The following is a 25,746-nucleotide window of genomic DNA, read 5'->3' as shown; positions in this document are numbered from 1 at the left end:
GGCCGCGTTGCCATGGCGACGGGCGGCCCGCTTCCGGGGCGGGGCGGGGCGCGCGGGGGCTGCCGGGAGCGGCATGGCTCGCTAGGCGGCGGCGGCGCGCGGGTGAGCGGCGGGGGCCGCCCTGAGGGGCACCGGGGAGCCCTGAGGGGCACCGGGGGCGGACAGGGGCACCGGGGGCGGACAGGGGCACCGGGGGCCGTGAGGTGCCTCGCTCGCGGCTCTCCTGTCCCTGCCCGGCATTCCCCTTCGCACTCCTCACCGGTGCGCTGTGGTGTCGAAGCCCGTGTTGGGGAAGCCGGTTGCTCCCCAGGGACGCCGCAGAACGCCGCCCCAGCTCGGTTCGGGCATGGCTGCCGGGGCTCTCGGCGTGTCCCGTGTGGGGCGGGAGCCGCAGTCGGTGGTGGGGCCGCAGTGAGCTCGGCCTGTTGTTGTTGTTGTTTCTCCTCCTGAACCCCGACACCTTTTTCTCCCCCGCTGCAGAATCATGGATCCCAGCTTGCTGAGGGAGCGGGAGCTGTTCAAAAAGAGAGCCCTCTCCACGCCGGCCGTAGAGAAACGCCCAGCGCTCTCCTCCGACTCCTCTGCTTCCAAGAAGAAGAAGGCCAAGGTAGAGCAAGGGGGCTCCTCCAGCTCAAAACAAAACACAGGTGGGTGGAAGTCTCCTGTCCAGCAGCTGCTGGGTGTTTGCTGCTGTTTGCCTGTAAGCCGTGGTTCATTAACGTGAGTAATGCTGTCTCGGTGAGCTTTGCTGGTGGCTGTTGTCATTATTTCTCTTCAGTTACCGCTTTTGTTAAGGAAGCCACTTGCACAGTATGAAAAACCCAGTCCCTACTGTGCACATTTGCTAAGCCTCACCTCATGGCTCCTTTGCAATTGCTCTGTTGGAGGAATCTCTGCTGCCAAAATTACTGATGTGAAACTGTGCTTTGGGTGTGCTTTGGGAGCTCTGAGTTTCGGTGCTTGCTGGGCTGGCAGTGCCATTCATTTTCTCTGAGTTTGCCATGTTGGATAGGGCCTGGAGCAACCTGGTCTGGTGGAAGGTGTCCCCCTGGCCGGGGCTTGGAACTGGATGATCTTTAGCCTGTTCTGTGATTATTTCTGGCAAGAGAGCACCTAAAGCATTGAGGTGACTGTGGGTTGGAGGGTGTTCATACCCGAGAGGGATTTTGCCCGGTGCATCTTGTTTGGTTTGCAGCTGTCCTTGTTTCACCTGGGAGCTGAGCTTTGCTGGTGAGCACCAGGCACTCCAGGAGTTTCTGCCTGCTTTACTGAGGAGCTCTGGCATTTCCCTGGGCGGCTGGCACTGATAATGAGTCCCTCAGTATCAAATAACAGTTAATAAAGCAGCACCAAAAGTAGTGGGAGTGTGTGGAAAGTGCAGCACCAGGGAGAGGATTTGCTCCGAAAGCAGTGGCAGTTCTCAAGTGCTCTTTAAAGGTCAGATCAAATGCCAGGAGTTACTAAACCACAAAACACCCTGTTGTGCAAACTCAGTCCACGCTCGTATTTTGAATAATACCACACGTGGCTCTCTCCTAAACTCCAGGAGAAACATTAGAGCTAAAAACAGCAGAGAGAAACGTCAGGGGGCTTGGGAGGAGTGCAGCATCTTCTGCCCAGGGGAAGAGCTGGGAGTTTGGGTATGTGCCTGCAGCTTCTCAGGCACCAAATGAAGTATCAGCCAGACATTCTAAAATAAATCAAGGGAGGCCAGGTTTCCATCCATCCCTTTTTGACACTCTCCAAATAAAACAAAATTCTGCATGGAATATCCTGAGCTGCGTCACTGGGGTGAGCGGGGTTTGCTGGGAAGAAGGGATGGGGGGAGGAGGAGGGCAGAGGGTACAAATGCGAGCCTGATCTGGTGGATTTGAGCAGATAAAGAAGGTTTGGTTTTGTTTCTGTGGTTTCCGTGGGCTGAGGGCTTCTTTAAGTGCTTTTGTGGCTGTCAGACAATTCGCTTCTACAAACAGGGACCCAGTGTGGCTCTGAGGAGATAAACTTGATCTCTTATGCTGCTGGCTGCATTCCAGGCAGTACCAGAGAGGTTCCAGGCTTTCTGCAACACTTTCATGCTGCAGAGTCAAAATCTACTGCCTCAAAACCCACTTTCTGTTTCACTTGCCAGATTGGCAGATGCCTGTGAGGATATGTGGGTGTCAGAGGCAGGAGGTGGAGTAAAAACCTGGTGTTGGGAAATCCCTGTCCCACCGCCCAAAGAAACACCAGCTACTGTGGTCAGTGCTGGCTCTGCTGTGCAGTGGCCACAGAGGTGATAAAGGGAGTCACAGTGTTTGTGTGCTGGCACGGGTAGACCCTGGGTGTGTGGTGCCTCCCTCACTCTCTGGTTCTGTGGCTCAGAGAGCCTGTCCTTGACGCTTTTTGGGGGAGGAGAGGTCTGGAGACCATGCTAACCTTCAGGAGCCTGCACAGCTAAATCTGGCCTGCCTGTGCAGTCTGGCTGCAAACTCCCCACTGCTCCTACAGTGATTGTTATACAGACATTACTGCCATTGTTGCAACAAGTTAGTTGAAAAAATCCAAAGCTAGTTTACTCAGTTCAGAATAGGAACTGGAAAATAAATGAAATGGATCAAATCTGTTTGTTTATTTTTATTAATCAATAGTAAATTGTGGCTGTGGTCTCTGTCTTGAGACCTTTATCTCAGTGGTCTCTGCCAACAGTTGTCAGGAGCCAGAATCTTCAGGGGCTCTTTCAGGGGAAAGAATCATCCTGAGTCTTCTCTGGTACTGTGCAGGGGGACACCTTTGCCTTCCTTCTGTTCCTTGTGCCCACACCCATTCCCCTTTGCAGACCTGTGAAATAAAAAGCTGGGATGAGTCCCAACATATGTCATTCCATGTGCTTCTCGGGAAGGCATTGCCAGAGCAGCAGAGGATGGCACGCTGCACACACTGCCCTCTTGTGTGCAGCCATGATGGGCATTTTGTGGGAATGCTGCAAGTGCCCAGAGCATTTCCTTTCAGGAGAGAGACGGGATTTAATTCCATGCATCCTGGTGGCTACTCTGGCCTCTCGAGCAGGACTTCCCAGTCTGATGCTGCCACGCAGCAGGAGGTGACATGCCATCCTTATCACCACTGGCGTTATCTTCATCGTACATCTCAGTCCGAAATGATCTCGTGCTCAGGGCATTGGCTTCCATCACTTGTGCTTTTGATTTTGAGCTTGAAGCATTCTCTGCATGAGGGACTGGTCCTGGCCAAACTTGGCTGTAAAAAGCGTGCCTGTGGGGATTTGTGACTGCAGGAGGGAGTTTGCTTCTCCAGGTGAATCTCTGGACTAGCTCTGCTAGTTCATCCTGCCCTGGGTGTCTCCTCCTTGCGACTCCATCTCGCCAACCAGGAGCAGCACGTGTCAATTAGCAAGTCTTCCACTGTATCCAGATCTTCTGGAGCTTAGTCATGCTCAGCCTGAGATGGGGGATTTGACACATGTGAAAAAAGAGATCATTACAGCACCAAGGTTTTTTGGACATGGATGGACTGTGAGGTGGGCTTTGTTTCCTTCATGACAGGAATGTTATCTGGGGTTAATGCAGTTAAATAAATTGTCCCACATGTGGCTTTGCTCTGGGACATTTCTGTGGGGGTTCAGGAGGGTGAAGGACTTGCCAGGAGTTACTGATGGCTACACTGTTGGACACTGTTATTACAGTTGTCATTTGTAACTGCAAAACTGGAATGGTTTTAAAAATCACGGACACGACACAGCTACAGAGGGCTGGTGAGCCAGAGGTGTGAGAGGTCTGTGGCCAGGACATGAGGGAGGGGTGAGTGTGAGCTCTGGGATGTGTCAGCAGGCAGATGAAGTCAAGTGGGATAAGTCAAGTGAGATTCTCTTGTGCAAAGTGCTGAAAGCTGCACCTGGGATGGGTGCCATCCCCCTCTCCAGTGTGGGAGGTCTGTGGCCCATCTCCCTCCGTTCTTGGCAAGAACTCCACCAGTTCCAGTCTGCCTTTGAAAGTTGGGATAGGGGTGATAGATGTAGTGTTGTGGTTGCCACAGAAGCAGCAGCCTTGGGGCAGAGAATTGTCCCTGTTCATTTCCAGCAGGATTTTTTTGAAAGGGTCACATATTCTGAAGGTAGTGGGTTATGCAGGTGTCAACACAAAGAAACTGTTGGCCAGACTGCATATGAACTGAGGGGAGAAGAGTTCCCTGAAACTGGAGAAGTGGGGGAAGGAAGGGGCAAACTAGCCTTTTAGGGGGGACTAGAAAAAACCATTTTAGGAATACATTTCTTGTTGGCTTAGTCTTCCTCCCACCACCCTCCCTTCTAAAAGCAAGAAACCCATAATAAAAAATGCTGCCAAAGGCTGGAACGCACCCAATCCTCTCCTGCCTGAAGGGTCTCTTGCCACTCAACCCTCCTGCCCCAACTTTTTTCTTACCCCTTGTCTGTCTGTCCTGTCCCTGTGTGGTTGACTCGGTGGGACAACACTGCTGAATATGATCAGACTGTTGGGCATTTTATAAATGTTTTCTTCAGTTAAGCAACACAGTTTTATGAACGTGTTAGGCAGCATTTGTTGGGTCAGGTAGACAAAATTCTATGCTAGTCACTCAATATAAACAGCAAAAGTTCATCTAGAAACAACAATTGTCTTCCCTCCCATAACACTGCTTTCTGCTAAGCACTTGGAAAGCCTTTGCCAATTATTCCAGCTCGCATCCAGAGATAAAATTGCCGCCGTGGATATTTAAGTCCAAAAGAAAAAAAGCACATGACTCGCTCATTTGTAAGGTACAGGAGGCTTCATTCCAGGTGTCAAACCAAGTTCTCCAGGTGCAGGTGCTGGGTGCTTCCTACACCACCTCTGTGTCACGCTTCCTGAAGCTGTTCAGCATTGCTCTGACGGGATTGGGCTCGTTCTCCAAGTCTTTCACAGTTTTGTTTTTCACACAGCAGCAGCAGTCCAGCAGTTCATACAGGAAAGCCAGCACTACCAGGGAAACTACAGTGAAGATGAATATGATCAGGATGACAAAGCAGGCAGTGTTCCAGTTGTCATGGAAAGGGTAAATTTTTTGCACTTGGAAGCCCAGATACTGGGAAATGGATGTAGTAGTCTCATTCCAGTGGGTGCTGTTGAGGGTTGCCATTCTTGAAGAGCTGTCTGAGTATGCTCACTGGCACAGATTTGGGAGCTGAAACACAAAAGCAAAGCTGTTGAGGACTCTGTCAGTCAAGGACATGCTGTGATATTTATCACAAATTGGAGCTACTTAAATTAAGACTAAGTTCTCAAAGTTTCTACTAGCATGGATTGTTGCATACTCATATTTGCTCACCAAAATATCAAACTCCAGATGCATAAGTTTGTGATAGACCTGGAACATTTATTTTGGCAGTGTCTGATTCATGCAGGCATCATGTGGTGTATGTGATTCAGGAATGAGAGAGCTTTGCTTCTTTATTTCAATTATATGCACAGACAGAAAGCTTACAAACTAGATTTTCAAGGTGTGCCCTGGTTTCCACCACCTGTGCATTGTCAGCCTGGGGGCTGCCACTTGTGTGGTGTGAAAGGTTTTGTTACTTAGGAATTGCCTGTCAGCACAGACTTGTTCACCTGCAAAACTCTCTCGACTTCAGGAGGGCAGATTTCCTGGCCTGTTCATTCCCCTGCTCTTCCATTCCTGAGTAGTTTGTGCTGGAGAAATTTGGCTGCCCAGATGGCGCTGGGAGCCTTTGGAAATCTTCTTTGTGGTGCCGTAATCATTGGGGTGGATAACAAGGAAAACCCAACCCTTTCTGAGGAGCTCTTATTTCTTATTTTCAACCATGCCCAAGCCTGGGTTAGCACCCAGCAGAGGAAGAGGCTGCTCTGTGGTGTTGGGGGAGGTGAAGCAAGAAGTTGACTCCAGAAAATCTGCTTTTGCTCAATAGTCTAATGCAATCAAAATTGTCCAAGGAGCTACGGTAACTTCTGGTTATCTGCTGTGGCTCTAGGATGTGGTAATGACCTTTGAATTCCTCAGGCAATTTAAAACTGGGTGTGGGAGGAGATCAAGTCAGGTCTCCATATTTCCTTGAGGAAATAGGGAGTTTTTAGGTGGAACATGGTGGTGATGGTGTCTACTAAAGTAGTCTGAGCACCTGTCCTTATTTCTGTGAAGTTACTAAAGAAAAGGATATGGTGAAAACCAGGATCATGCTGCCAAACCAGCTTGTGATGTATGTCTGATTTTTATTGTTCTAATATTGTATTATACATCTTGTTCTTTATCCTTTTATCTTCAATGGATTTAAATTGAAACGAAAGAGCTTTGTTGTTGGGAAGGTCCCTGGCATTAGCCTTCCACACAGACATTTACTGGAGCAGTTGCAGTAACTTACTGTTTCCTCTGTTAAATCTGTAGCTGAGTACACAAATCAGTAATTGAGTATACAGTGTATGACTGAGATGGATGGGATTAATTAAATTGTTGGTGGTTTTTTTTTCTTCCTTAAACAAAAGTTTACAGAGCAAATCCAAGCTAAAAATACTCCTGGCTTGAGTCAGGTCCTGGCTTCAAGAGAGTGGCTTGATTCGGTCACGGTGTGGGAAGGAAACTCAGCCAACCTGGTATGGGGCTAAAAGTCATGAGGGTTTTTGAAGGGGTGGCTTGAAGATTTATTTCAAAATAATCCATGAGAGAAAGAGAGAGGGGGGAGCTGAATAAAAGGATTTGGAGTCCCCTTTGAGGAGCAATTAAAATAAGCAGGATTTAATTGTGTATTTTAAATGGCAAGAGGATACCTTTGGGAAAGAAAGGAGTTTTGTTTTGAACTTTGTAAACAGATTGCTAGGACTGAGGGTTTTGTTGGAATCTGTTACGCGTAAGTTTGCTCGCTCTGTAAACACCAGGCACAAAACCAGACTGTTTCTGTGATGCAAAATTTAGTAATTTTTGGTGGGTTTCTTTCATTTATATTGCTCACAGTGATCAAGATCTGTGGCCACTGGAGGGCTTGGTCAGATCTGCTCTGTGTAGCCAGGACCCTTTGCCAGCACAGCTCTCTGCCAAGGCAATAACTCTGTTCCCAAGAGGAGAGCAGCATCTTGGGCACGGCATGGCCAGGCAGGAGCTGTGCTGGCAGCACGGCACAGTGCAGCCGCCATTCCCTTCCCATCCACAGCCATTCCCTTCCCATCCACAGCCAGCCCCTTCCCACTGCCCAGGCTCCATCAGGGCAGCCATTCCCTCCCCACTGCACAGCCATTCCCTCCCCACTGCACAGCCATTCCCTTCCCACTCCACAGGCTCCATCAGGGCAGCCATTCCCTCCCCACTGCACAGCCATTCCCTCCCCACTGCACAGCCATTCCCTCCCCACTCCACAGGCTCCATCAGGACAGCCATTCCCTCCCCACTGCACAGGCAACATCAGGGCAGCGGTTTGCACAGTGAAGAGATGTTTGTCTTTTTGCCAGGAGGTGGAATTTAATGCCCCTTGAAGAGGACGATGATGATCTCCTTAGATTTGAACAGGAGAGGCAGATAAAGATCAGCTGCTCTTTGTAATTATTGAAATATGAGGTTGAGGTAGCTGTTGCTGACTGTTCAGAATTAAAGCAGCACTAATGAGGTTAGTGTCCTTGAAAGCTGTCAAAAATGGGCTGGTTTCCTGCAGTTTTATTTATTTTGTAGCAGCACAGGTCAGATTCGTATCATCAGCCAGTCTGATTTACAATCAAGTCAGCAGTTGTACGTATCCAAAATGCAATGAGTTAAATATTTAATGCACTAGGTTTTAATTTAAAAGCATTAGCATCTTTGGGCACTGCAGAGGAGCAGCTTTATTTGAAATCATATTCATGGAGCAGAGGGAAATGACTGGCAGAAAATCCTTTTAATGCAGCCCTGAGGAAGCCCTGTTTAAGAAAGCACTGAGCAGGCATCTCGGGGTAAAAGCATTTACAAATCTCAGGTGCCTTCTAACCCGGCTGTTTGCCTTGGATCCATGGCTGCTCCAGTGTTTCCAAAGGTAACAGCAAGGCAGAGGGATTTTCTCCCTGCCCAGTGTATACCACGTTTCTAGAACAGGTTTCTCCTCCACACACACAGATCTCTTTTAGGCAGCCTAATTTACGGAATCCCCCCTGGGAGGTAACACTGCTCACATTTCAGCTGGAGCTGTCTTTGTTTTAAGGAAAACCCTTTCGCTGTCATTTCTGTGAAAACACATAGAATCAATCAGCAGGAACGTGAGGCTGCAGGAAACCAGCCACCTCCCCTGTAAGGACGAAATCCATTTTGTTTACTGAATCTTGGCTTGTTGTGTTAGCTCTGCTGTAAGATGGAGTGGTCATCAATTTTCCATTAGTGCACAGATGGTGAAAGTGCTCGTCTGATCGTGCAAGACAAGCTCCTCCACGTTCAGCGGGATAAACCCTGCTCAGCCCAGAGAAAAATCATTCTGATTCCAAGAAGCTTTTACAGGTTCTCAGCTTACAGGCATATTTTCTTTCAGTAATCAAGATAAACCTCAGAGAATGTTATAAAATGATACACACCTACCTCTTGTGTGAAAGGATGCTGAGAGAGCGCCGTTCTGGTCCCTTTTTTTAGTGCAGCCTATGGCACAGCTAAGATGGAGCTTTCCTTCCATTGGCCAGAGCACGATGCTGCTGACAACTTCCTTTGTGCTCATTTGCATCGAGCCCTCAACCCCAGGAGTAAATCATTCATAAGTGTGACTCTGACTGTCTGGAATGAGAAGCGAACGCCTCCCTGTTCTTGTTTTTTGGGGTGGGATGAGCTGGTTAGCAGAGGAGCGTGCTCGTTGGCCACGACCCCGCTCTGCTTTGTGCTGGGATCAGCCATCAAACCATGACGTTTGAAATGTTAGTATCTGCAGATTCCCAGCCTCACCGTGTGGTTAGAGTCTCTTGTCATGGACTGCAGCAGGCTGCAAGCAGGCAGATTAAACCAGATAGTCTTCCTGATTCAATTCAGATCTGACAGAGCAAAAACATGATAACTGTCATGATAACTAAACAAACTGTCTTAACTGTTTGTTGTACCTCTGAATTTATTTGGGTCACTTCAGACCTCTCATTACATTACTATGATTTTGCTATTTATTTATAAAATGTCCTACACAGACATTAATTTTTAATCTTAAAAGGGAACCCTGTAGGGGAAAATCCCTACGGCCGCATCTTGAGGGGGAGCTGGGTTTTGATTTTCCTGCTTTTAACTTAGTAACCAGAACAAAGTATTCTTCTGTAGCTGGAGTTACACTGATATTTCTATGTTAATTTTAGAATTGTTGTGCTGTGTAAAGCCTGTAAGACGATGTCATGTAACAGCTTCACAATTCTGTTCTTTTCTCCTGCTTCACTGATTTTTCCACGGAAACAATAGGAGCTCCGTATCTCTGAGATAACTGTTGTCCTGTCAGAAGTGCTTAGAAATCACCAGAGGATTAAACAATCCCCGTGGTGACAAAGATGGTGTTCTTTTTCTGGAGTAGCTGAAATTCCAGAAAACTGTTGCCATTAGGTTTTGAGCAGTGTTGTGCTGGTAATGAGCCTGTGGCTTGTGATAGTGGTTTGTGGATATTTGTGTTTAATGTGCTGTGCTAAGAGCTGGCGTTAATTAAGTGGTCATTAACAACCTTGCAAGAACTTTTGAAACCAAATGATAGCAAACCTCATGATAAAGCCAGCCAGAGTTGACAACAGAGGGGGTTCTGAGTTGTTGTTCCAGTGGTGCAACACACCAGGTTGAATTAGTTTGCATTTGTATGGCTCTGTTTAATAAATCTGTTTAATAAATTCTCCACTAGAGCTACTTGAAACGATAATTTTTTTAAAAAAATCACAGCCTTCCCTTACCTGCTGTGTAACCACTGAGTGCCTTTGGGGAAGAAGGGAAGCTTTGTGCCCCCCTCTCAGCAGCAGGAAGGTATTGGTGGAGCAAGTGCAGTGCATTATTTCAGCGTGGATTCATGTAGTCTAAATGATTATGGGATGTTAAGCCACCAAATTAAACATGTTCTCTTGTGGCAGGAACTCTGCAGTCACTTGCTGCTTTCTTAACTTTTTTATTTGTGGAGTTCTGCTCAGAAATGTTCCAGAGCTGTGTCCTCTGAGTCCCTCGGTTGGATCAAGATGTGTGCAAGGACTCACCTGAGAGTAGCTGCTTCTGCCACTCCTGTTTCTGTCCACAGCTATCGATTCAAAAGCTGCTGGAAGCAGAGGGAGAACGTGATGGAGCTCAGAGCCAACAGGAAGCTATCAAAGCACTCTCTAATTGTTTGTTTTCTTTCTTTGTAGATCACAGCAATGGATCATTTAACTTGAAAGCCCTTTCAGGGGGCTCTGGCTACAAGTTTGGAGTCCTTGCTAAAATAGTGAACTATATGAAGGTATGGTGTTTTGGTGTAAAATAATACTGGTTTTAAATACTTAAATTATTTCTTGTCCTGTAGTACCTGGAAAATGCTGAGTGTTTCAATCTCTGAAATTCTTTTACTGCAAGACTGAGAATTTCAAGAAACGGCTTGTTAAATTCAAAGTGCTTCAGTAAATGAAATTGTCAGCATATTGTTCCATAACTGAAATCCTGATTATCCCAGGTCACTTTACAACCAAGATAATGGGGTTTATTTGCAGGAATTTCAAGCTGCTGTCAGGTTTTGGGATTCATGGACTAGTGATCAATATAAAGTGTAATTTGGTGCCAATCTCAGTTACTTTTTGGTGCCTGAGTTGCTGAATAAAGTGAGTACAGAACTGTAAGAGATCCTGTTTGCTTTTGCAGACCCGGCACCAGCGTGGTGATACACATCCATTAACCCTGGAGGAGATACTGGATGAAACACAGCATTTAGATATTGGACTCAAGCAGAAACAATGGTTAATGAGCGAGGTAAAGAAAACACGTGTTCAGATTTTCATTAGGGAATTCCGGTAAACTTGAACTACACACATTTGTTAAATTATTAAATATGTAATCCCTCCTTCAAGAAACTACTAAGTCAGACTGTAACATTACTTGGTGGCAGCACTAATATTCTGGGCAACAGAAACCTGTGCACTGGCAGTGTTGGTTGTGGAGAAAGCTTGACTTTGCTGAAGTCTTCCAAAAGGTAGCTCCAGGCATCTTCCACAATGAGCCAGAATATCAGAATGGAATGGAAGAGCTCCTCCCAAGAAGCATATATAAAGTTATCGCTGAGCTTTTGCTGGATGAGAAAAGATAAACAAATACCCTGCAGCACTAGAGTCCCTTCTCTCTTAGAGGTGCTCTGTGTCGTGGTGAATTATGCCTAGGCTGGTGGATCTAGGATCCAAGGATTTAGAATCTGTTTAAACTCAAAGCTCCAGCCTGGCGGCTGTAACGTATGGTTCATGTGCTCAAAAGCGCACCAGGAAACAAGTAGAAGTGTCTGCATTGTTTCAAGGTTTGAAATTTCTGTCCCTGTTACAGGCTCTAGTCAACAACCCGAAAATAGAAGTTGTGGATGGGAAGTATGCCTTCAAACCCAAGTACAACTTGAAAGACAAAAAGGCTCTGCTCAGGCTCCTGGACAAGCACGACCAGCGAGGGCTGGGAGGAATCCTTCTGGAAGACATCGAGGAAGGGCTGCCCAATGCACAGAAGGCCATAAAGGTGGGGAACACCTGGCTGCAGTTCAGCTTTCACTTCTCAGAGGGAAGAGAGACACTACGAGTTTTGTCATGAGCCGTTTCTGTTCTTTTGATAACTCAGAAGCCATTTCAGCAGATCTAATGTTGTGGCCTTCTCTGTATTTTGTCCTTTACGTTCAGATTTGCCCTGATGTCTCAGCACAGCTCTCAGAGCTCTGTCTCACAAAAGACTCCTGATCTCCCCCATTCCAACTGAGGCACCTTGACCTCAGTCCTCTGAATCTCATTTTTGATTTATTAGTGTATACCCATGTTTCATGGCCAGTTACTTTGCAGCTACTCCAGTTTGTTGTTGCTTTTTGTAGCACAAGGTCTGGCTCTCTTGGAACTGGAGACCTTCACCTTGGAAACTAAGTGATTTTGAGTTGTTGTTTTCCGTTTGTTTTTGAGGCTTTAGGGGACCAGATCATCTTCGTTAATCGCCCTGATAAGAAGAAAATTCTTTTCTACAACGACAAGAGCTGTCACTTTGCTGTGGACGAAGGTAGGTGTTGTTTCACATGGGTCTCCATGACAGTTGATCTGAATTCACCTTAAGCACCTCTGTGTATAAGCAGCCTTCAGGTAGAGCAGTTTTTTAAGGTGATAATGAAATATTAGGTGTGTCCAGATGTGAGGGGAGTGTTTATATTAACACAAGGCTAACAAAACCAACGAGTGAGTCCAGTGGTAATATCCTCTGCTTTATGATGGCTGCATTGGAACGTGGCATCAGGAATCCAAGAGTTATCTTCAAGAGTAATGGTACAGAAGAGACTAAAAAGCACCTCACTGTCAATGAAATGGCATCTAACATTTTGCTGCTTAAGGGGAAGCCAAAAAAATCCCCAAAAGAATGATTTGTGGGTGCAAGATTTTTGTTGGGGTTTTTTCCAGTTTATGAGCCATGTGCCTTTTACTGGTGAATGCAGCAAGAAGCCATAAATGGAACAGAAGGAGGAAGCACAGAGGGATGAGACGTGAGCAAAATTCTTGAGAGGGAGCTGGTTACAGCTGGGAGGAGAGCACAGACCTGGGGCAGTGCTGCTGCCCAGGGCTGGAGTGGGTTTGGGGCTTCACAAGTTCAGCATGTTTGCTATGCCACAAATAGTGGTAAAATCCTCTGGTGCCATTTTTTGCACAGAAACCAATTACAGAAATCAGGGTGTGTTCCAGTAAGGACATAAATGCCAACATCAGGTGTCTGTAAATGCAGAAAGGGGAAGGCAATCTGTGTCAGAAGATGTTATTTTGAATGACTCAGTGACACTGAACACTTTCTTTTTTTAATGTATTGTTCTTGTAACATGACACATAAAGCCATTGCATCACACAGCATCACATTATGTATGGTAAAAAAAAAAAGTTTTGATACAAATTTGAACTGCTCTACTTAAAGGGCCACAGGAGGATGCATAAAGATCTTTCTTTCTTTCTTTGCCTGCCTCCAAGGGAATCTTTATTTCCAATAGAATTTAGCAACTGAAGATGTGTATCATTAGCTATTTGTTGTGTACTGAGAGTACACACTTGTAATCTCAGTAATAATAGCTTTGTTTCACAAAGGTGGTTAAGTAGAGGTGACATCTACAGCATTTAAAAATATGAAAATATCTCAAAAGGTTGAAGTGAATTTCTTTTTAAACTATGACTTCTGTCATTTCTTGGTAGGGGCAGTGAAACTATATGCAAAATGCAGAATGGATTCACTGGGGAATTTGTGATTTCCAAATGTTTAGGAGTTTACCATGAACCCTGTCCTTCTGTTGAGGTAGTGCCTCTTCAGTCCATCAGCCCACAGTTTTTTGGGGGCCTGAACATGGCCAAAACATTTAGAAATCAGTGCTCTTGCAGTAATTTTTTGAGACAGAGCTTTTAAGTTTTAGCCACTGGCGGTATCATAGTCGTGTTGCTAAATTAATGCTTTTTCTTGTGCAATTTTTTTCCAGATAGTAGGAACCCAACCATACTAAAAGAGTTATCAGAGGGAGGTCTCTGTCCCGTTGCTATTAGCTTGTAATAACTCCAGGATTAGCTGTGAAATTTCATAACAGAGCCCATTTTGTTAAGATGTAGACAGAGGCGTCAGGCAGCCAGGATAAATCCCGGGCTCTTCTTGCCATGTTGTGGCACACCTGTGATGAGCAAGCAATGCAAGCTGTTGGTGCCAGAGGGAGGAAGAGGTTAAAAAGCCCCTTTAAAACGCCCGGTCTCCTGCTGAAGGAAGGCATTTCAGCCTGCAGTGTGTGTCCTGAAGGGATCCAGTGTTTGTAGTTCAAGGTGGCTCTGCTTCCTTTTATCCGCAGGTGGCAGCAGCTTCCCATCCGAGCCAGAAGTGATGTTTTGTTGTTGCTCAGTTCCTGCTGGTTTTGGTTTTCCTTTTGATGCTTTGTTCTGAGAGGGGGCAAGAATATTTTCTCTTTTGGGAATATTGTGATCCACCTGAGTGTGGCACAGTGCTGGAAACATCCCTGAGTAGATTCACTCACTCCCTGCAGCTGAAGCAGGTCCTTTTTCCAAGCCTCCTGTCCTGCGATGAAGGAAACCCATCCTTCCCGAGCAGCTTTGCCGTAGGATTCTTTCCAGAGCAGCAGAAGGGTGTCTCTTAGGGAGTCACTGGCACAATGTCTGTGCACAGGACGAGCTGTGACACATCTCTGCCTTAGCAATGATACTGCAGCTCATTATCTCTGGCAACGTTCAAATGAAGTTTTTAAAAAGGCTGCAAAATAAGCCTTGAAGTGTTGGCAGACTCTTTGATCTAGCAGCCGATGACAGTTCAAAATATGTTTCTAGTTTCATGTTTATCCTCAGAAATAAGGGCTCTGTGCTCCTCATCCCAGCTCAGAACATGTGTTGGCGGAGGGTGACAGCCTCGATGAGTCGGGTGTCCTCTCCCACTGCTGCCTGAGCCGGGGCAATTCAGAGCTCTCTGCCTGGAGCAGTGGGAGGACCTTCCTTCTGGCAGTGCCTGCCTCTGCCCTTGAGGGCTGAACAAGCTTTTCTTTCTCCCCCTGTGAAAATAAATCCCAATGTATCGCAGCAACGGAGCGCTGCCTATAGATCGTGATCTCAAGGGTACTGGAGAGGGTTTTAGCAGTAAGGAACGGCTTTTGTTCTTCCTTTTATGTGATTAGCCGGGGAAGGTTCAGATTGCATGTGTTCCTTCTGGGCTTCCTGGCTAATTAATCTACTGTCAGTGGCGTGGAGCTGAAAGTGTTTATAAAAGCAGGGCCAGATTTCAGGTGCTTCAGCCAAGCGCTGCCTTTTTGTGCTGGGGCGAAGCACTTTGCATGTGAACAGGGCTTTCACCCCTGTGCTGAATGCTGAAAGGCCAGTTGGATTGCCTCACTGCTAGAGATGGTATCTTCCCCAGCTGAATGCACCATAGGAAGGATTTTTATGCTGAAAAATTCGGATATTTAATTATTTTAAAATTCTTCCTAAGCCTTTGAAGGGCTTTAGAGAATGGCCAAAGCTGCTTAAATTTAACACTGTAAGAACTGCTTGGGATCAGTGCTGACTTACACCTGTGGTGGTCCAGGGACAGCACAGATTTAGCATCAAGTGCTTTTTCCTTCTGGTATAAACCCAGTGCTGTGTTCCCTGGGACTGTTAGGACTGTTGTTTCTTCCCTTCTGCACTGTTATTGTCTGGTTTTGTCCTTTGCTCAGCTTTTGGCTTGGCTCACTGAGGATTTTTAAGCTGTTTTTAATCTCTGGCAGATTTTATTACCTGTGTGATGTATCAGTTTATCTCCACAACCATCTCAACCTTTCTGCAAGAGCAGGTGAGGCAGTCAGAAGTGCTGGATAAGCCTCTCCAAAGTCACCAGGCAGTCATTTACCCATGACTTCATTCCCCAAATGTAAGCATTTACAGAAAGGAAGTGTGTTAGAGTATAATCACTCAGGGAATGTCAGTGCAAATTGTTTTCATCTATGAGGCACCTCGTGGTGCTGTAAAATCAAGGTAACCGTGCATCCTTACCCCTTGGGTGTTTCAGAGAGAGAAGGTGTCTGCAAAATCTTTGTTATGCTGACCTCTGCTTAGTTCTGTGTTGGTTCCTGCTGGTCAGAGCTCATTGTTCTGAGTTTTGACTACATGTTGCTGGAGATGTCAGCAAACATCTAAACTGGCTTGTCACCAGCTCCTGCTCTCATTTCCTCCTCTCAGTACTCAAAAGACCAGAATTTAGCTCTCTGGAGGGGCAAGGGAGCAGCCTGTGAGTAGTGTTTTGATTCTGTCCAGTTTCTGAGTTAACATGTTTTAGTGATCAGACTTCAAGATATTGTGTATAGGATTTGTTCATGACACTTGCCTCAGTACTGGGATCACAGCTTCCTGCCTCTTCTCAGGAAGATTTGCACTGGAATCAGGACTTGAAAGCTCTGTGAAAAATGCAAATCTCCATGAGGGTTCAAAGCACCTGCGAGGCTTTGACCAGAAACTCCTGGAGATTTGTCCCCTGGGGATTTTTCTGGGCTGTGTTTTGTCAGAGCAGCCTAAGCTGTGCAGAGATTGTCAGCTTGCCTGAGCGAGGCCTGCTGCGGTCAGGTGAAGCCTTGCTGTCTTTTTATCCTCCTGCAGCCATTTTACTTTCATTCTGGCTGATGGATAAAATAATTTAGTGGCTCTGAGAGCCGAGTCTCACCTTTTCTGTGCTGTGGTGGTATCAGTATCACCCCGCAGCAAACAGGGCGCGGAACAGGAAAATTGAATGTGCTCTGTCATCATAATGGCTGCAGGCACTGCAGGAATGCATACATCCCAACCTGTTCTCCATGGCTGGCTGGAGCAGGCCAGCACGGGGGCAGCCTCCTGCTCCTGCCATCCCCTGGCACTCCTCACACCAGCACCGAGCTCCTTGTGCCCTGTCCACAGAGAAAAGAAAGACCTGGTGAAAAATGGTATATTGAAGCCTGCCCTAGGAGCTGCCTTCTGCCACTGTTGTCTGATCTTCAGACATGCTGCAAAGGCCAGGGTGACAGCACTTGTGATTCTTCTCAAGGAAATCAGGAAAAATCTTTTCCTATGTCAGGTGAAGGGTGTGTTTCCTGAGGTGCAGAACTGCCACAGCTACAAATGCAGATGGTTGTTTCTGCAGAGCTGTAGTTATTGCCAGCTTTTCCCACAGGTTCTCATATTTCAGAGAGGATGTCACAATAATTCAGAGAGTGTATTCCCAAGGTCTAAACTTTCCCTGGCTGATAGGGGCATAGTCCTTGGAGACTTAAAAACCTGACAGGTAATGTGTAAATGGTTCAATGCCAGCCATCCAGCTGCTCTCTTTCTTCAAAGCTTGCACTTAGCCCAGTGTCTGGTGTTACACCGAGTCAGTTTTGTGATGAGGTGATGGATGGATCTCTCTTTCCTTCTAGATGACACACCAAGTGCAGACAGCTCGTATGCACTGAAGGGTGGCAGCTCCCTGTGCTTCCCCACCTTTATCCTGTACTTTTAGTTCCAATAGGGAGTGTTTCCACATTGTTGTGACTCCCTCTTTCCTGAGCAGTGAAATATTTTAAAGCCCTCCATGGAGCCCCCCAGCATGGATAGAAGTTTCTTTTGCAATTACTGCAATCAAAGCAGTAGTGCTGAAAGCAGCCTGATTTACGGAGGAGTTTTTAAATGGAGTTGCAGAATATGATATGGTGACTCTGGTGGGGCCAATTAGTGGATTAAATTGTATGTAAAGTCCATTCTAGCTCTGCAGTTTTGAATCTGGGTGCCTGGTTCCATTTGTATTTCTTGGCCGAGTTTAAAAGGTGAAGCTGGAGTGATGTTATAACCATGGCACTACAAGAAATGCAGACCACTGTAGTTAGATATTAACTGTGATCTGCACTTCTGTGCATGCTGATCCCTGAAGAGCTGACCATTTATTTTCTAGTGTTTAATTTTTCACTTCTGTTCCCCAGAAGAATGTAGACCAGTTTAACCTTAAGCACCTATCCTCAAACTTCCTTTTTTTTTGCACCAGGGTGTATTTATCCATATATCCTGAGCTCTAATGATGAGACACATTTGTTTGCAGCAGGATATTATAAATAAGAGGACAAACTTTCTCCACCTGCTGCAGCTGGATGAGGTGAGGGATGATCTCTGATAGCAGGCACCGCTGAAAGCCTGGAAACCCCCTCAAAATGGATGAGCAGATGGAGAATGTCTTGACTGCATTAAGGGATGTGCACACTGATCCCAGGGTGCTGGATAGCCTCCGTGAGAAGCAGGCTATGAGCTATCTCCCTGTAACCAAACGTGGTGTTCTGACAGGTTTTGGTTCTCTTCAGAACCACTGCATTACCAGAAACAAACACTGTCATTCCTCACTGGGGAAATTCCTTTCCTTTGTTTCTTGGAAAGCCGGGGCAGTCTCTTACTGTTGGCAACAGGAAGAGGAGGAACGCCTGAGACTCGAAGCATGTATTTGCATAGAAAAACAAGGTGCTTTAGGAAGGGAATCGTTCCAAGGGCAGGAACCGAGTTGGTTGGTTTTGTACACTCCCATTTGGTTGCCGTGTGCCCAGAGCCAGGATACCTGTGGCAAGCGGGCACTGGAGCATCTCATCCCCTGCTGCACAGGACAGATCCTTAAGCATGCAGAGGTTGTGGTTGTTTTGACAACTGTATACTAAATATATCTGGAAATAAAAGGAAAAATTTCGTCTTGCCTTGCTATGTGTGCCTCGTGTTTTATTTATAGTTTGTTAGCCAGACCTGCTGACAGGATGTATCTTAACTCCCTGCCTGGGGAATGAAGGGAGGTAGGATCGTACCAGCCGCTGCCTGGAGAAGGCATTCCAGAGGCTCTGTGAAACTTTACGTGAGGCAGAAAGTGTGCAGGCAGATGGCAGCTGCTCTAATTAAGACTTACTGTCTCTGTCTGTTTCCCTGCTGCTGTGGTTTTTAAGGTGTCTCTCTTCTTTTTAACACCAGAGGAATTTTAGTCCTTTGTTATCTATAGAGCACGGTGTGGATCGTATTTCGGTGATAAACGAGCTCAGAGCCGCTGAAGTAAATGTCTTGAACCTTCAGTAAATTAGACGGTGGGATGACGAGTCTCCCAGGTCAGTGGCAGCTGAAGATGTGTAAATGAAGTTGCCGTTTATGGTTAGTGATTGCCCTTCATCGGGATCTGTAAAACTCATTCACAGCCTACACAGCTCTGGAGATCTCAGGCAAAAAGAGACTCCATAGCAAACAAACACGAACAGCATAGGTTGCCTCCGGGTGCTCCTGAAGCTCGAGTGCAGTTTAGCTTGAGGGTATTTCGTTGTTGTTTTGTTGGTTGGAGTTTCATCTTTTCGGGGTTTGGGTGTTTTTGGCAGTGCATCAGCATTTGGAGCGGTGAAGGCTGTGCTGAGTGAGTGCCTGCTGGCGGTGACAGACTGATGTGCCAGAATGTTTGAGTGTTGGAAATCCAGGCTCTCTCCTTCCCTTCCTGGGGGGTCTTTGGCCAGGGTTTGCTCGCTGGGATATAAAACCGGGTTTGTCGTTTTAGAATTCCAGAAGCTGTGGAGGAGCATTCCTGTGGATTCTATGGATGAGGAGAAGATAGAAGAGTATCTGAAACGACAGGGTATTTCTTCCATGCAAGAAACTGGACCAAAGAAAATAGTAAGAGATACAAATTATAGATCTTCCTAGGAAACCCCCCACTTCCTGATCCCTCAGTTCATTCCAAAACATATTGGTGAGCCTATGCACAGCTTCGTGGAGCTTGGGGGAGTGTGACCCGTGTTAAAACTGGAAAAACCAAGTGCTGCAATCAGTGACTTGTTAGAGCTGGTGTAATTAATCTGAGCAGCATCAAAGGAGAGCAAACTCCAGGAATCCCCGTGAGCTCCACAGTGGAAGATTCTGCTTGAAGCTGTACAATGCATCAAGAGTAGTAGTATTTTGGGAGGAAGCTGGGGAGGGTTTAACTTTTCTGCTGAGCAACTTTGAAGTCCTGATGGCATTGTGGACAGAACTGTGGAACATGTACCTGCTTCTGTAGCTGCACTTAAGAATGCCAGCTTTACTAGTATGCCTGGGATATCGTGGCTCTGCTCTGTCCCCAGGGTCATCTCCCTGCCTGCATTGGAATTGGATGCTGTTGCTTCTCTAGGAGCCAGCATCTTCCCTTCCCTGCTCACCCCTGGTTCTGGCAGAGCTCATCTTTCTCAGCAGCGGTGACCAGCGTGGTGTCAGGTCAGATGTCACACATCTTCTGAGTCCTGTTTGTTTCTTCTTGCAGGCTCCCATTCAGAGGAGGAAGAAACCTGCTTCTCAGAAGAAACGCCGGTTTAAGACTCACAATGACCACTTGGTTGGAGTATTAAAAGATTACTCTGATGTGGTTCCTGGCAAGCAGTGAGCGCTTGAATTCTGGAGCATTTCTAGACGGGCTTTCTGCTGCTGGGGCTCGGTGTCTGCTCACACAAGGACTGACTGTATATAATAATGTGATGTGTTTCCCCCACCCCAGCAAGTGCCGAGGTGAAGCAGGTCAGTTTAAGAGGAAGTATGAGCTACTAAATTTAGAAGGTAATTTAATTAGCTAATGGGAAACGTGTCTTTGAGTAAGAGGTTCTCACTAGTTGCCTGTTGGCATAGGGTGATAAATGGTGCTCAGCATGTAATGCAGGAATTCCTGCTCAGTGCTTAACTTTGCTTTTACATTGCTTAATGGGTATTTACCTGGAATTACTTACAAGGGGCTTTCTAGAGGGAGTGAAGACAGCATTTGTTTTACCTGTTTCAGGAAAACCTTTTCCTAAAATCACTGCAGGCAAAGTTTCTTTCACAGTCAAATACACCCACGGTTTGTATGCTTCTTCCTTGCCATGGGACTGAGCTTTACTGAAAGGCGGTGATATCTGAGACTCAAACTCAGAAAATCCCCGCTCCCGCAATCCCAGCAGGCTGTGGGATGGGATGCAGCCAGAGCTTCCTAATGTTACTTAGGAATGTCTCCTCACTATTGTGGGTACAAGCGTGTTGCACCTTCTGCTCTGTGCACAGGAGGGAAATAAAACGACGGTGTAATACTGAAGTGTTTTTTTTTCTTCTAAGTAATAAATTTACAACGCAGGTTTCCAGTGTTGCTTCCTTAAAGAATGAGAGAATCGGCAACTTTTTTGCTTGTTGCGTTTTCCTTTCCATGGAGGTAAAGCAATCTTTGCTATATTTTTATCCTCTCAGTGACTTACTGCTCTAGGCTAACACTGTCATCTTTTTAGTGCTGGCTGGGGAGAAGGGAGGAACCACCTTAAATGCAAGCTCCCTGTAGATGCCTGGTGTTCTGTGCAGCACAGCCTTACGTGGAACGTGGCCAAACGGCGTCCTCTCGATAACTGATTTTTATGTTGCGAACCAGAGCCGGTCAATGCTGATCCTGTTTTCACGGCGCTGCAGGAGAGGAGCCGTTTCTGTGTTCTTCCAGGGTTAGGATCAGAGATAAAAGAGGTGCCTGCAGCTCCCCACCGAGGGCACATCAGCTCAGGCTGCTGCCTTGCTTGATGCAGCCGGGGTCGGAGCAGAGTCGGAGCAGAGGCCGTCGGATGCGGACACGTGAGCAGATGAAGAATGAGGCTTTGTTGCTGTGGCACTGAATGAGTTCTGTCAGCTTGGGGAAATATGCTTCTGTAAGTGCAGCATTTATCCTCCTAGTTTGAAAGGCTGCTCTTCTGAGAAACGGGCAGTGCTTCCAGCCTTGCACATGTCAGCCCTGTTTAAGGAGCTGCCAAATGCTGTTAGGAGATTTCTTCTATTTTTTTTCATGCTTTATATATATATATATATATATGTAAGTGTGCTGCTCCAGGTGGTTTTGAAAATCTTTTTCTTGCAGGTCAGCACAAATAATTCCTCTTGGCACTTTTTAGTTTTGCATTACAGCTCTGCTTTAAGTACCTGCAGCACACTTGCAGAACTGTGTGAACAGTTTTGCTGTCTTTACCTGCAAAACTGTGCACCTCTCTTCTGTCACCTTCACTCAAGGTAAAAAAGGTTCCCTTCCATCTGCTGCGTTTTTGAGCAGTGATCTTTTTGGTGGTGGTGCTTGGATAACAGCAGAGCTCTGAGTTGCCTTTCCTGCCTTTGGGGAGTCTCATGGAGTAACTTCCCAGTTATCTTACATAACACTGCCCTTTTCCTGTGAACCAAAGCTGGCTGTAAGGTAGGCTACCTGCTTTGTTTCTCTGCTCAAGTGATTAGGATAATAGAGTCTGAGGCTAAAGAAACGCCTCCAGCTACTTTGAAAGATTAAAAATATGTTAGATCAAAAAACAGGAGAGCAGGAAAGGGAAGGTGACTGTGAGTTCTCTGTGCTGCACTGCTGTGTCAGGCTCCAGTGTTCAAAGGAACAAAAGGGTCCAGGTGGTGTCCAGTTGGAAAGACTGAATTAGATGCTTTGCCTCACTGGTGGATGCTTTCTCCTCTGCAATAGAAGCAGAAAGGGCATAAATAAGTTTTGGAGCTTGTTGGGGTAAAATCTGAAAAACAGTTGAAGGGGAGCTCACGTTGCTCTGTTAGTGGTGTCATGGACTATAGACAAGCAGTGGTGGAGAAAACAAGTTCAGACAGTAAGCACAGAATTGTAGAGTCCCAATCTGGTTTGGGTTGGAAGGGACCTTAAAGGGCATCCCATTCCAACCCCCTTCCACTAGACCAGGTTGCTCCAAACCCACTCCAGCCCAGCCTTGGACACTTCCAGGGATGGGGCAACCACAGGTCTGGGTAATCTGTGTCAGGACCACAGCACCCTCACAGGGAAGACTTTATATATCTAAGCTAAATTTCCCCTCTTTAAGTTTGCATCCATTCTCTCTTGTCCTGTCACTACAGTCCCTGATGAAGGTTCCCCCCCTAGCTTCCTTGTAGGCCCCTCGAGGTACTGGAAGGGGCTGTGAAGTCTCCATACAACCTCCTCCAGGGTGACCAGACACAGTTTTCTAAGCCTGTCAAAAAGAAGAGAAGCATGAGCTCCTCTTTTTTGTGTGGCCTTCAGGAGTTGGATTTTGTTTCCCAAAGATGCTCCCAGTGCTCCCTTTTTTTTTTTTTTTCCCAGACCTCTTAAAAATCAAATGGTGGAACTAGAAAACATCGCAGACTATATGAGCATGTGTCTGTTTGCTGGAACCATTTTAGTACCATTCCAGTCCACTTCAGTCTCTTCTCAGCATTATATCCTGATCAGGCTTTTTGCTGAAGTTGAGCTGTTAAAAACTTAAACCTCCTTCATACTCCTCCAGGATGTTCTCTTGTGTTCTGTGTGTGGCAGAATGACTGTGGCCAAAACCACCATGCCCTCAGTTTGCTTACTTTGACAAAACCCTTCTTCCCTCAGGCATTGCAGAGGGCTGCAACAGGCATCTGCTCTGTCCTGTCCTGGCAGCCCTGGGCTATTATCCCACTTTTCTCCTCCTTCCCTGGAAGCATCTGCTGCAATCCAGGAAGAAGAGGGCACTTGGGCTGAGACCACAGAACAGAGTATTTCAGATGGATGTGGTGTGTGGCAGGCACCTTGGCCTGGTGCATTTCAGGAAGGTTCTTTGGCAGACCCATCTCAGTGCTGTCTTTACCTGTCCCTGCCTCTTCCACTCCCCTGAGGCTCCTGTCCAGCAGGGACGTTATTCCTTCAGCTCCAGGATTTGGTGGGTTGATCCTAACAAGGTTTTCCTTTTTTTAGGGACAAGTTGAGTAGCTCCGGGTGTGTCACAGGTTTAAACATGGATCTCTACTAAGTAACTTCTCTCCTAAAAGTTGCTCTGAGTGCAGAGTTATTCCACCCTCCTCCTCCATTACGATGATCATTCTGGAAGAGGATGGAAAACAGCAGGGTGGCGTATGGTTGAATGAGAAAAGTGACATGATGAGTGTACGAGAGCTCATCTATAATTCATCATGATCATTCCAGGCTTTTAGGAAGCGGAGGAGAGCGAGGCCAGGGAGCCCTGGGAAGGGCAGGGAGGCCCTGCACGTGGCTGCAGCCAGCCACGGCTGTCACTTCCGATGAGCACGGGCGGGCAGTGCCGCGCCACCGGGGAGAGCCGCGCTCCCGCTACCTGCTGATGGAGAGGGGCCGCCTTTGCACAGGACTGGAAGCAACCGTGGTGCTGACATCTCATTATTTCCAGCTTTGTTGCTCACTTTCGGGTCGTTGCTAATGTACCGAGCCCAAATTCCTTTGTGTGTTGCTGCCTCAGGGGCCTCTGGCAGCTCCTGCTTCTGGGGGAAGGATGTCCAGGAGAGCCCGTGCTCAGTGTTGGCTGGTTTAAAATGGCAAGGCTAACCACTGGCAGCCATCAGGGAGAGGAGAGTTTGGATCTCAGCCTGCTGGTGCTGGCTTCCTTCTGCTGGCAAAGTCAGGGATACAGCAAAGGAGGTACTCTGGGATTTGATCTCCTCCTGGGGAGGGAGGGTCTGCTCTGGCACTGTTCCTCAGCTCTGTCCTTTGGCTCTGTGGGTGCCTTCTGACTGTGTTGGTGTTGTCAGCCCTGCTCAGGCTCTCTGGACACATCCCTGCCGTGCAGATCGGGGAGATTGGCGTGTTCCCAGAAGAGAGGGCTTGCCTGGACACAGCAGGGCTCCCTGGCATTGCATAGCTGTAGCTGTTCCCTTCCCAAGCGAGGTGACCGCAGCCTTCGCCGCTCCAGCAAGAGTCAGCAGAGCAAGGGAAGCAGTTGGCTCTCTGCTCAGCACCAGGGAGCTCCCACCTGGACATGGTGTGCAGCTTAGCCCTCCCCCTCTATTCAGTCACCCCTTCATCCCCAGGGATGCTGGTTGGAGCTCCCAGGCTGGCTGGGGCTGGGAGCAGAGGGCCTGGGAGGAGTCGTGGGGAGCTGGGACTGCTGAGTGTGTTGGGCAGGTGGCTGAGGGGGTATCTGATCACAAGGTACAGCAGTGTGAAGGGCAGTAAGGAGGATGATGTGGTCAAATGCTTTTGGCAGCTATGGCAGATGACATAATAGGGGAATGTGGGAAGTTTGGCTTGGATATTCGGAGGAAAACAGCTGGTGGGGAGATGTCTCCATCCATGGAGGGTTCATGCATTGCCCAGACAAGACCAGGCTGCCCAGATCTCTTGGTGGCAACAGTCCTCTTGTGAGAGGGAGGTTGGATCAGAGACCTGCAGCCCCTTCTAGCCACCTGTAGGTCTGAGCCCTGGTTCCTTTGGTGCCTCCTGGCGTGCTGTAAGAGCAGTTTTTATTTCACCCAGCTTGCTTTCTGCCGCTTTGGCTTGCAGTGGCCTCTGTGTTACTCAACAGCCCAGGAAAAAGAGCCATGACTCTGAAAACCCATCAGTGCTTCTGTGGCTGGGATTCACGTGTCAAACAGCTCTGGCCTCGTGGGTTGGACATTGTGCAGAGTACAAGCACAGCAGGGGGAAAGGATGGTTAAGGCAGGAGGTTGTCCTGCCATTAAGTTAATTTTTTGACTATATACCTGCACTTCTGGGCTTGCATCCAAGACCTGAAGTACTTGTGTGATTTCTTCCTGTCTCCATCAGTTTGGTTGTGTTCTCTATTCCCTCCTGAGCTGGTTATTAATTATGGAGACTGCAAAGATGAAGTCCAGACTCTGCTAATGGTTGACTTCCCAGTGTTTTAGAGACAGCATTTCAGGGACCTGCTAATGGTGTTTCTCAGCTTTGCTTTTTAAGCCCCACTGTCAGCTTGGTTTGTACCCTGAGTGAGGCAGGTAGCGGTGCTCAGGTGTGGGCTGGAGCCTGGCTCTCAGGGCAGGTCACATCTGCAGCACCCAGCTCATGCCCCTGGGTTGGAATGTCGTCCTTTTTGTGCTGGCAGGGAGAGCAGAGCCTTCCCTGGCAGCTCTCAGGCAGTGCAGTGACCCTTGCAGGGTGACACCTCTCAATTTCCCCCTTAGGAATCAGGGAACAAATCCATGCTGAGTGCTGTTCCACACCCTAACTATCCTCACAAAGCAAACCATCTCTTTGCTCTTGGCCACCGGCTTCCCTCTCAGCCTTTAAAGGTGCCTGGCCAAGCCCTGCTCTCTCACGTCTCTCCTCTCCCAACCTTGTTATTCCTTCTCCCCCTCTCCCAGGAGCAGCGCTGGGCTTGCTCCTCCTCCCTGCCCCATCGGGGCT

At 47.3% G+C, this 25,746-nt stretch overlaps 2 protein-coding genes across 8 annotated transcripts; one reads left to right on the top strand and one right to left on the bottom strand.

Moving 5' to 3' along the window:
- The first annotated feature begins 20 nt into the window (after nucleotides 1–20).
- On the top strand, nucleotides 21–20,730 carry GTF2E2 (general transcription factor IIE subunit 2). 3 transcript variants are annotated; one of them, XM_064416165.1, is made up of 8 exons: nucleotides 21–102; nucleotides 481–647; nucleotides 10,293–10,384; nucleotides 10,780–10,887; nucleotides 11,449–11,631; nucleotides 12,060–12,153; nucleotides 19,153–19,268; nucleotides 19,891–20,730. In XM_064416165.1, the coding sequence occupies exons 2-8, from the start codon at nucleotides 485–487 to the stop codon at nucleotides 20,008–20,010; spliced, it is 876 nt and encodes a 291-aa protein (XP_064272235.1). In that variant the 5' UTR covers nucleotides 21–102; nucleotides 481–484; the 3' UTR covers nucleotides 20,011–20,730. The 3 variants fall into 3 exon arrangements, with proteins under 3 accessions (XP_064272235.1, XP_064272237.1, XP_064272236.1); XM_064416167.1 differs by lacking the exon at nucleotides 21–102 and adding an exon at nucleotides 245–261; XM_064416166.1 differs by lacking the exon at nucleotides 21–102 and adding an exon at nucleotides 321–338.
- On the bottom strand, nucleotides 2,599–16,330 carry SMIM18 (small integral membrane protein 18). 5 transcript variants are annotated; one of them, XM_064416170.1, is made up of 5 exons: nucleotides 15,970–16,330; nucleotides 10,146–10,201; nucleotides 8,526–8,969; nucleotides 4,416–5,172; nucleotides 2,599–3,435 (listed from the first exon to the last, which is right to left on the bottom strand). In XM_064416170.1, exon 4 carries the CDS (start codon nucleotides 5,125–5,127, stop codon nucleotides 4,831–4,833), a length of 297 nt encoding a protein of 98 aa, XP_064272240.1. In that variant the 5' UTR covers nucleotides 5,128–5,172; nucleotides 8,526–8,969; nucleotides 10,146–10,201; nucleotides 15,970–16,330; the 3' UTR covers nucleotides 2,599–3,435; nucleotides 4,416–4,830. The 5 variants fall into 5 exon arrangements, with proteins under 5 accessions (XP_064272240.1, XP_064272239.1, XP_064272243.1 ...); XM_064416169.1 differs by having other exon boundaries at nucleotides 8,530–8,969; nucleotides 15,970–16,327; XM_064416173.1 differs by lacking the exon at nucleotides 8,526–8,969 and having other exon boundaries at nucleotides 10,146–10,204.
- Nucleotides 20,731–25,746: the final 5,016 nt, after the last annotated feature.

This window comes from Passer domesticus, chromosome 4 (genome assembly GCF_036417665.1).
Source record: "Passer domesticus isolate bPasDom1 chromosome 4, bPasDom1.hap1, whole genome shotgun sequence".
NCBI classification, from domain to species: domain Eukaryota; kingdom Metazoa; phylum Chordata; class Aves; order Passeriformes; family Passeridae; genus Passer; species Passer domesticus.
This window is presented reverse-complemented; position numbering and strand designations above follow the sequence as displayed.

Bases quoted from the DNA above. Each gene is read 5' to 3' on its own strand.
- GTF2E2 (XM_064416165.1), top strand. From the start codon at position 485: ATGGATCCCAGCTTGCTGAGGGAGCGGGAGCTGTTCAAAAAGAGAGCC. The intron at 10,888-11,448 runs GTAAAGAAAACA...TCCCTGTTACAG, and splicing joins AACAATGGTTAATGAGCGAG to GCTCTAGTCAACAACCCGAA. The intron at 12,154-19,152 runs GTAGGTGTTGTT...TTGTCGTTTTAG, and splicing joins TCACTTTGCTGTGGACGAAG to AATTCCAGAAGCTGTGGAGG.
- SMIM18 (XM_064416173.1), bottom strand. From the start codon at position 5,127: ATGGCAACCCTCAACAGCACCCACTGGAATGAGACTACTACATCCATT.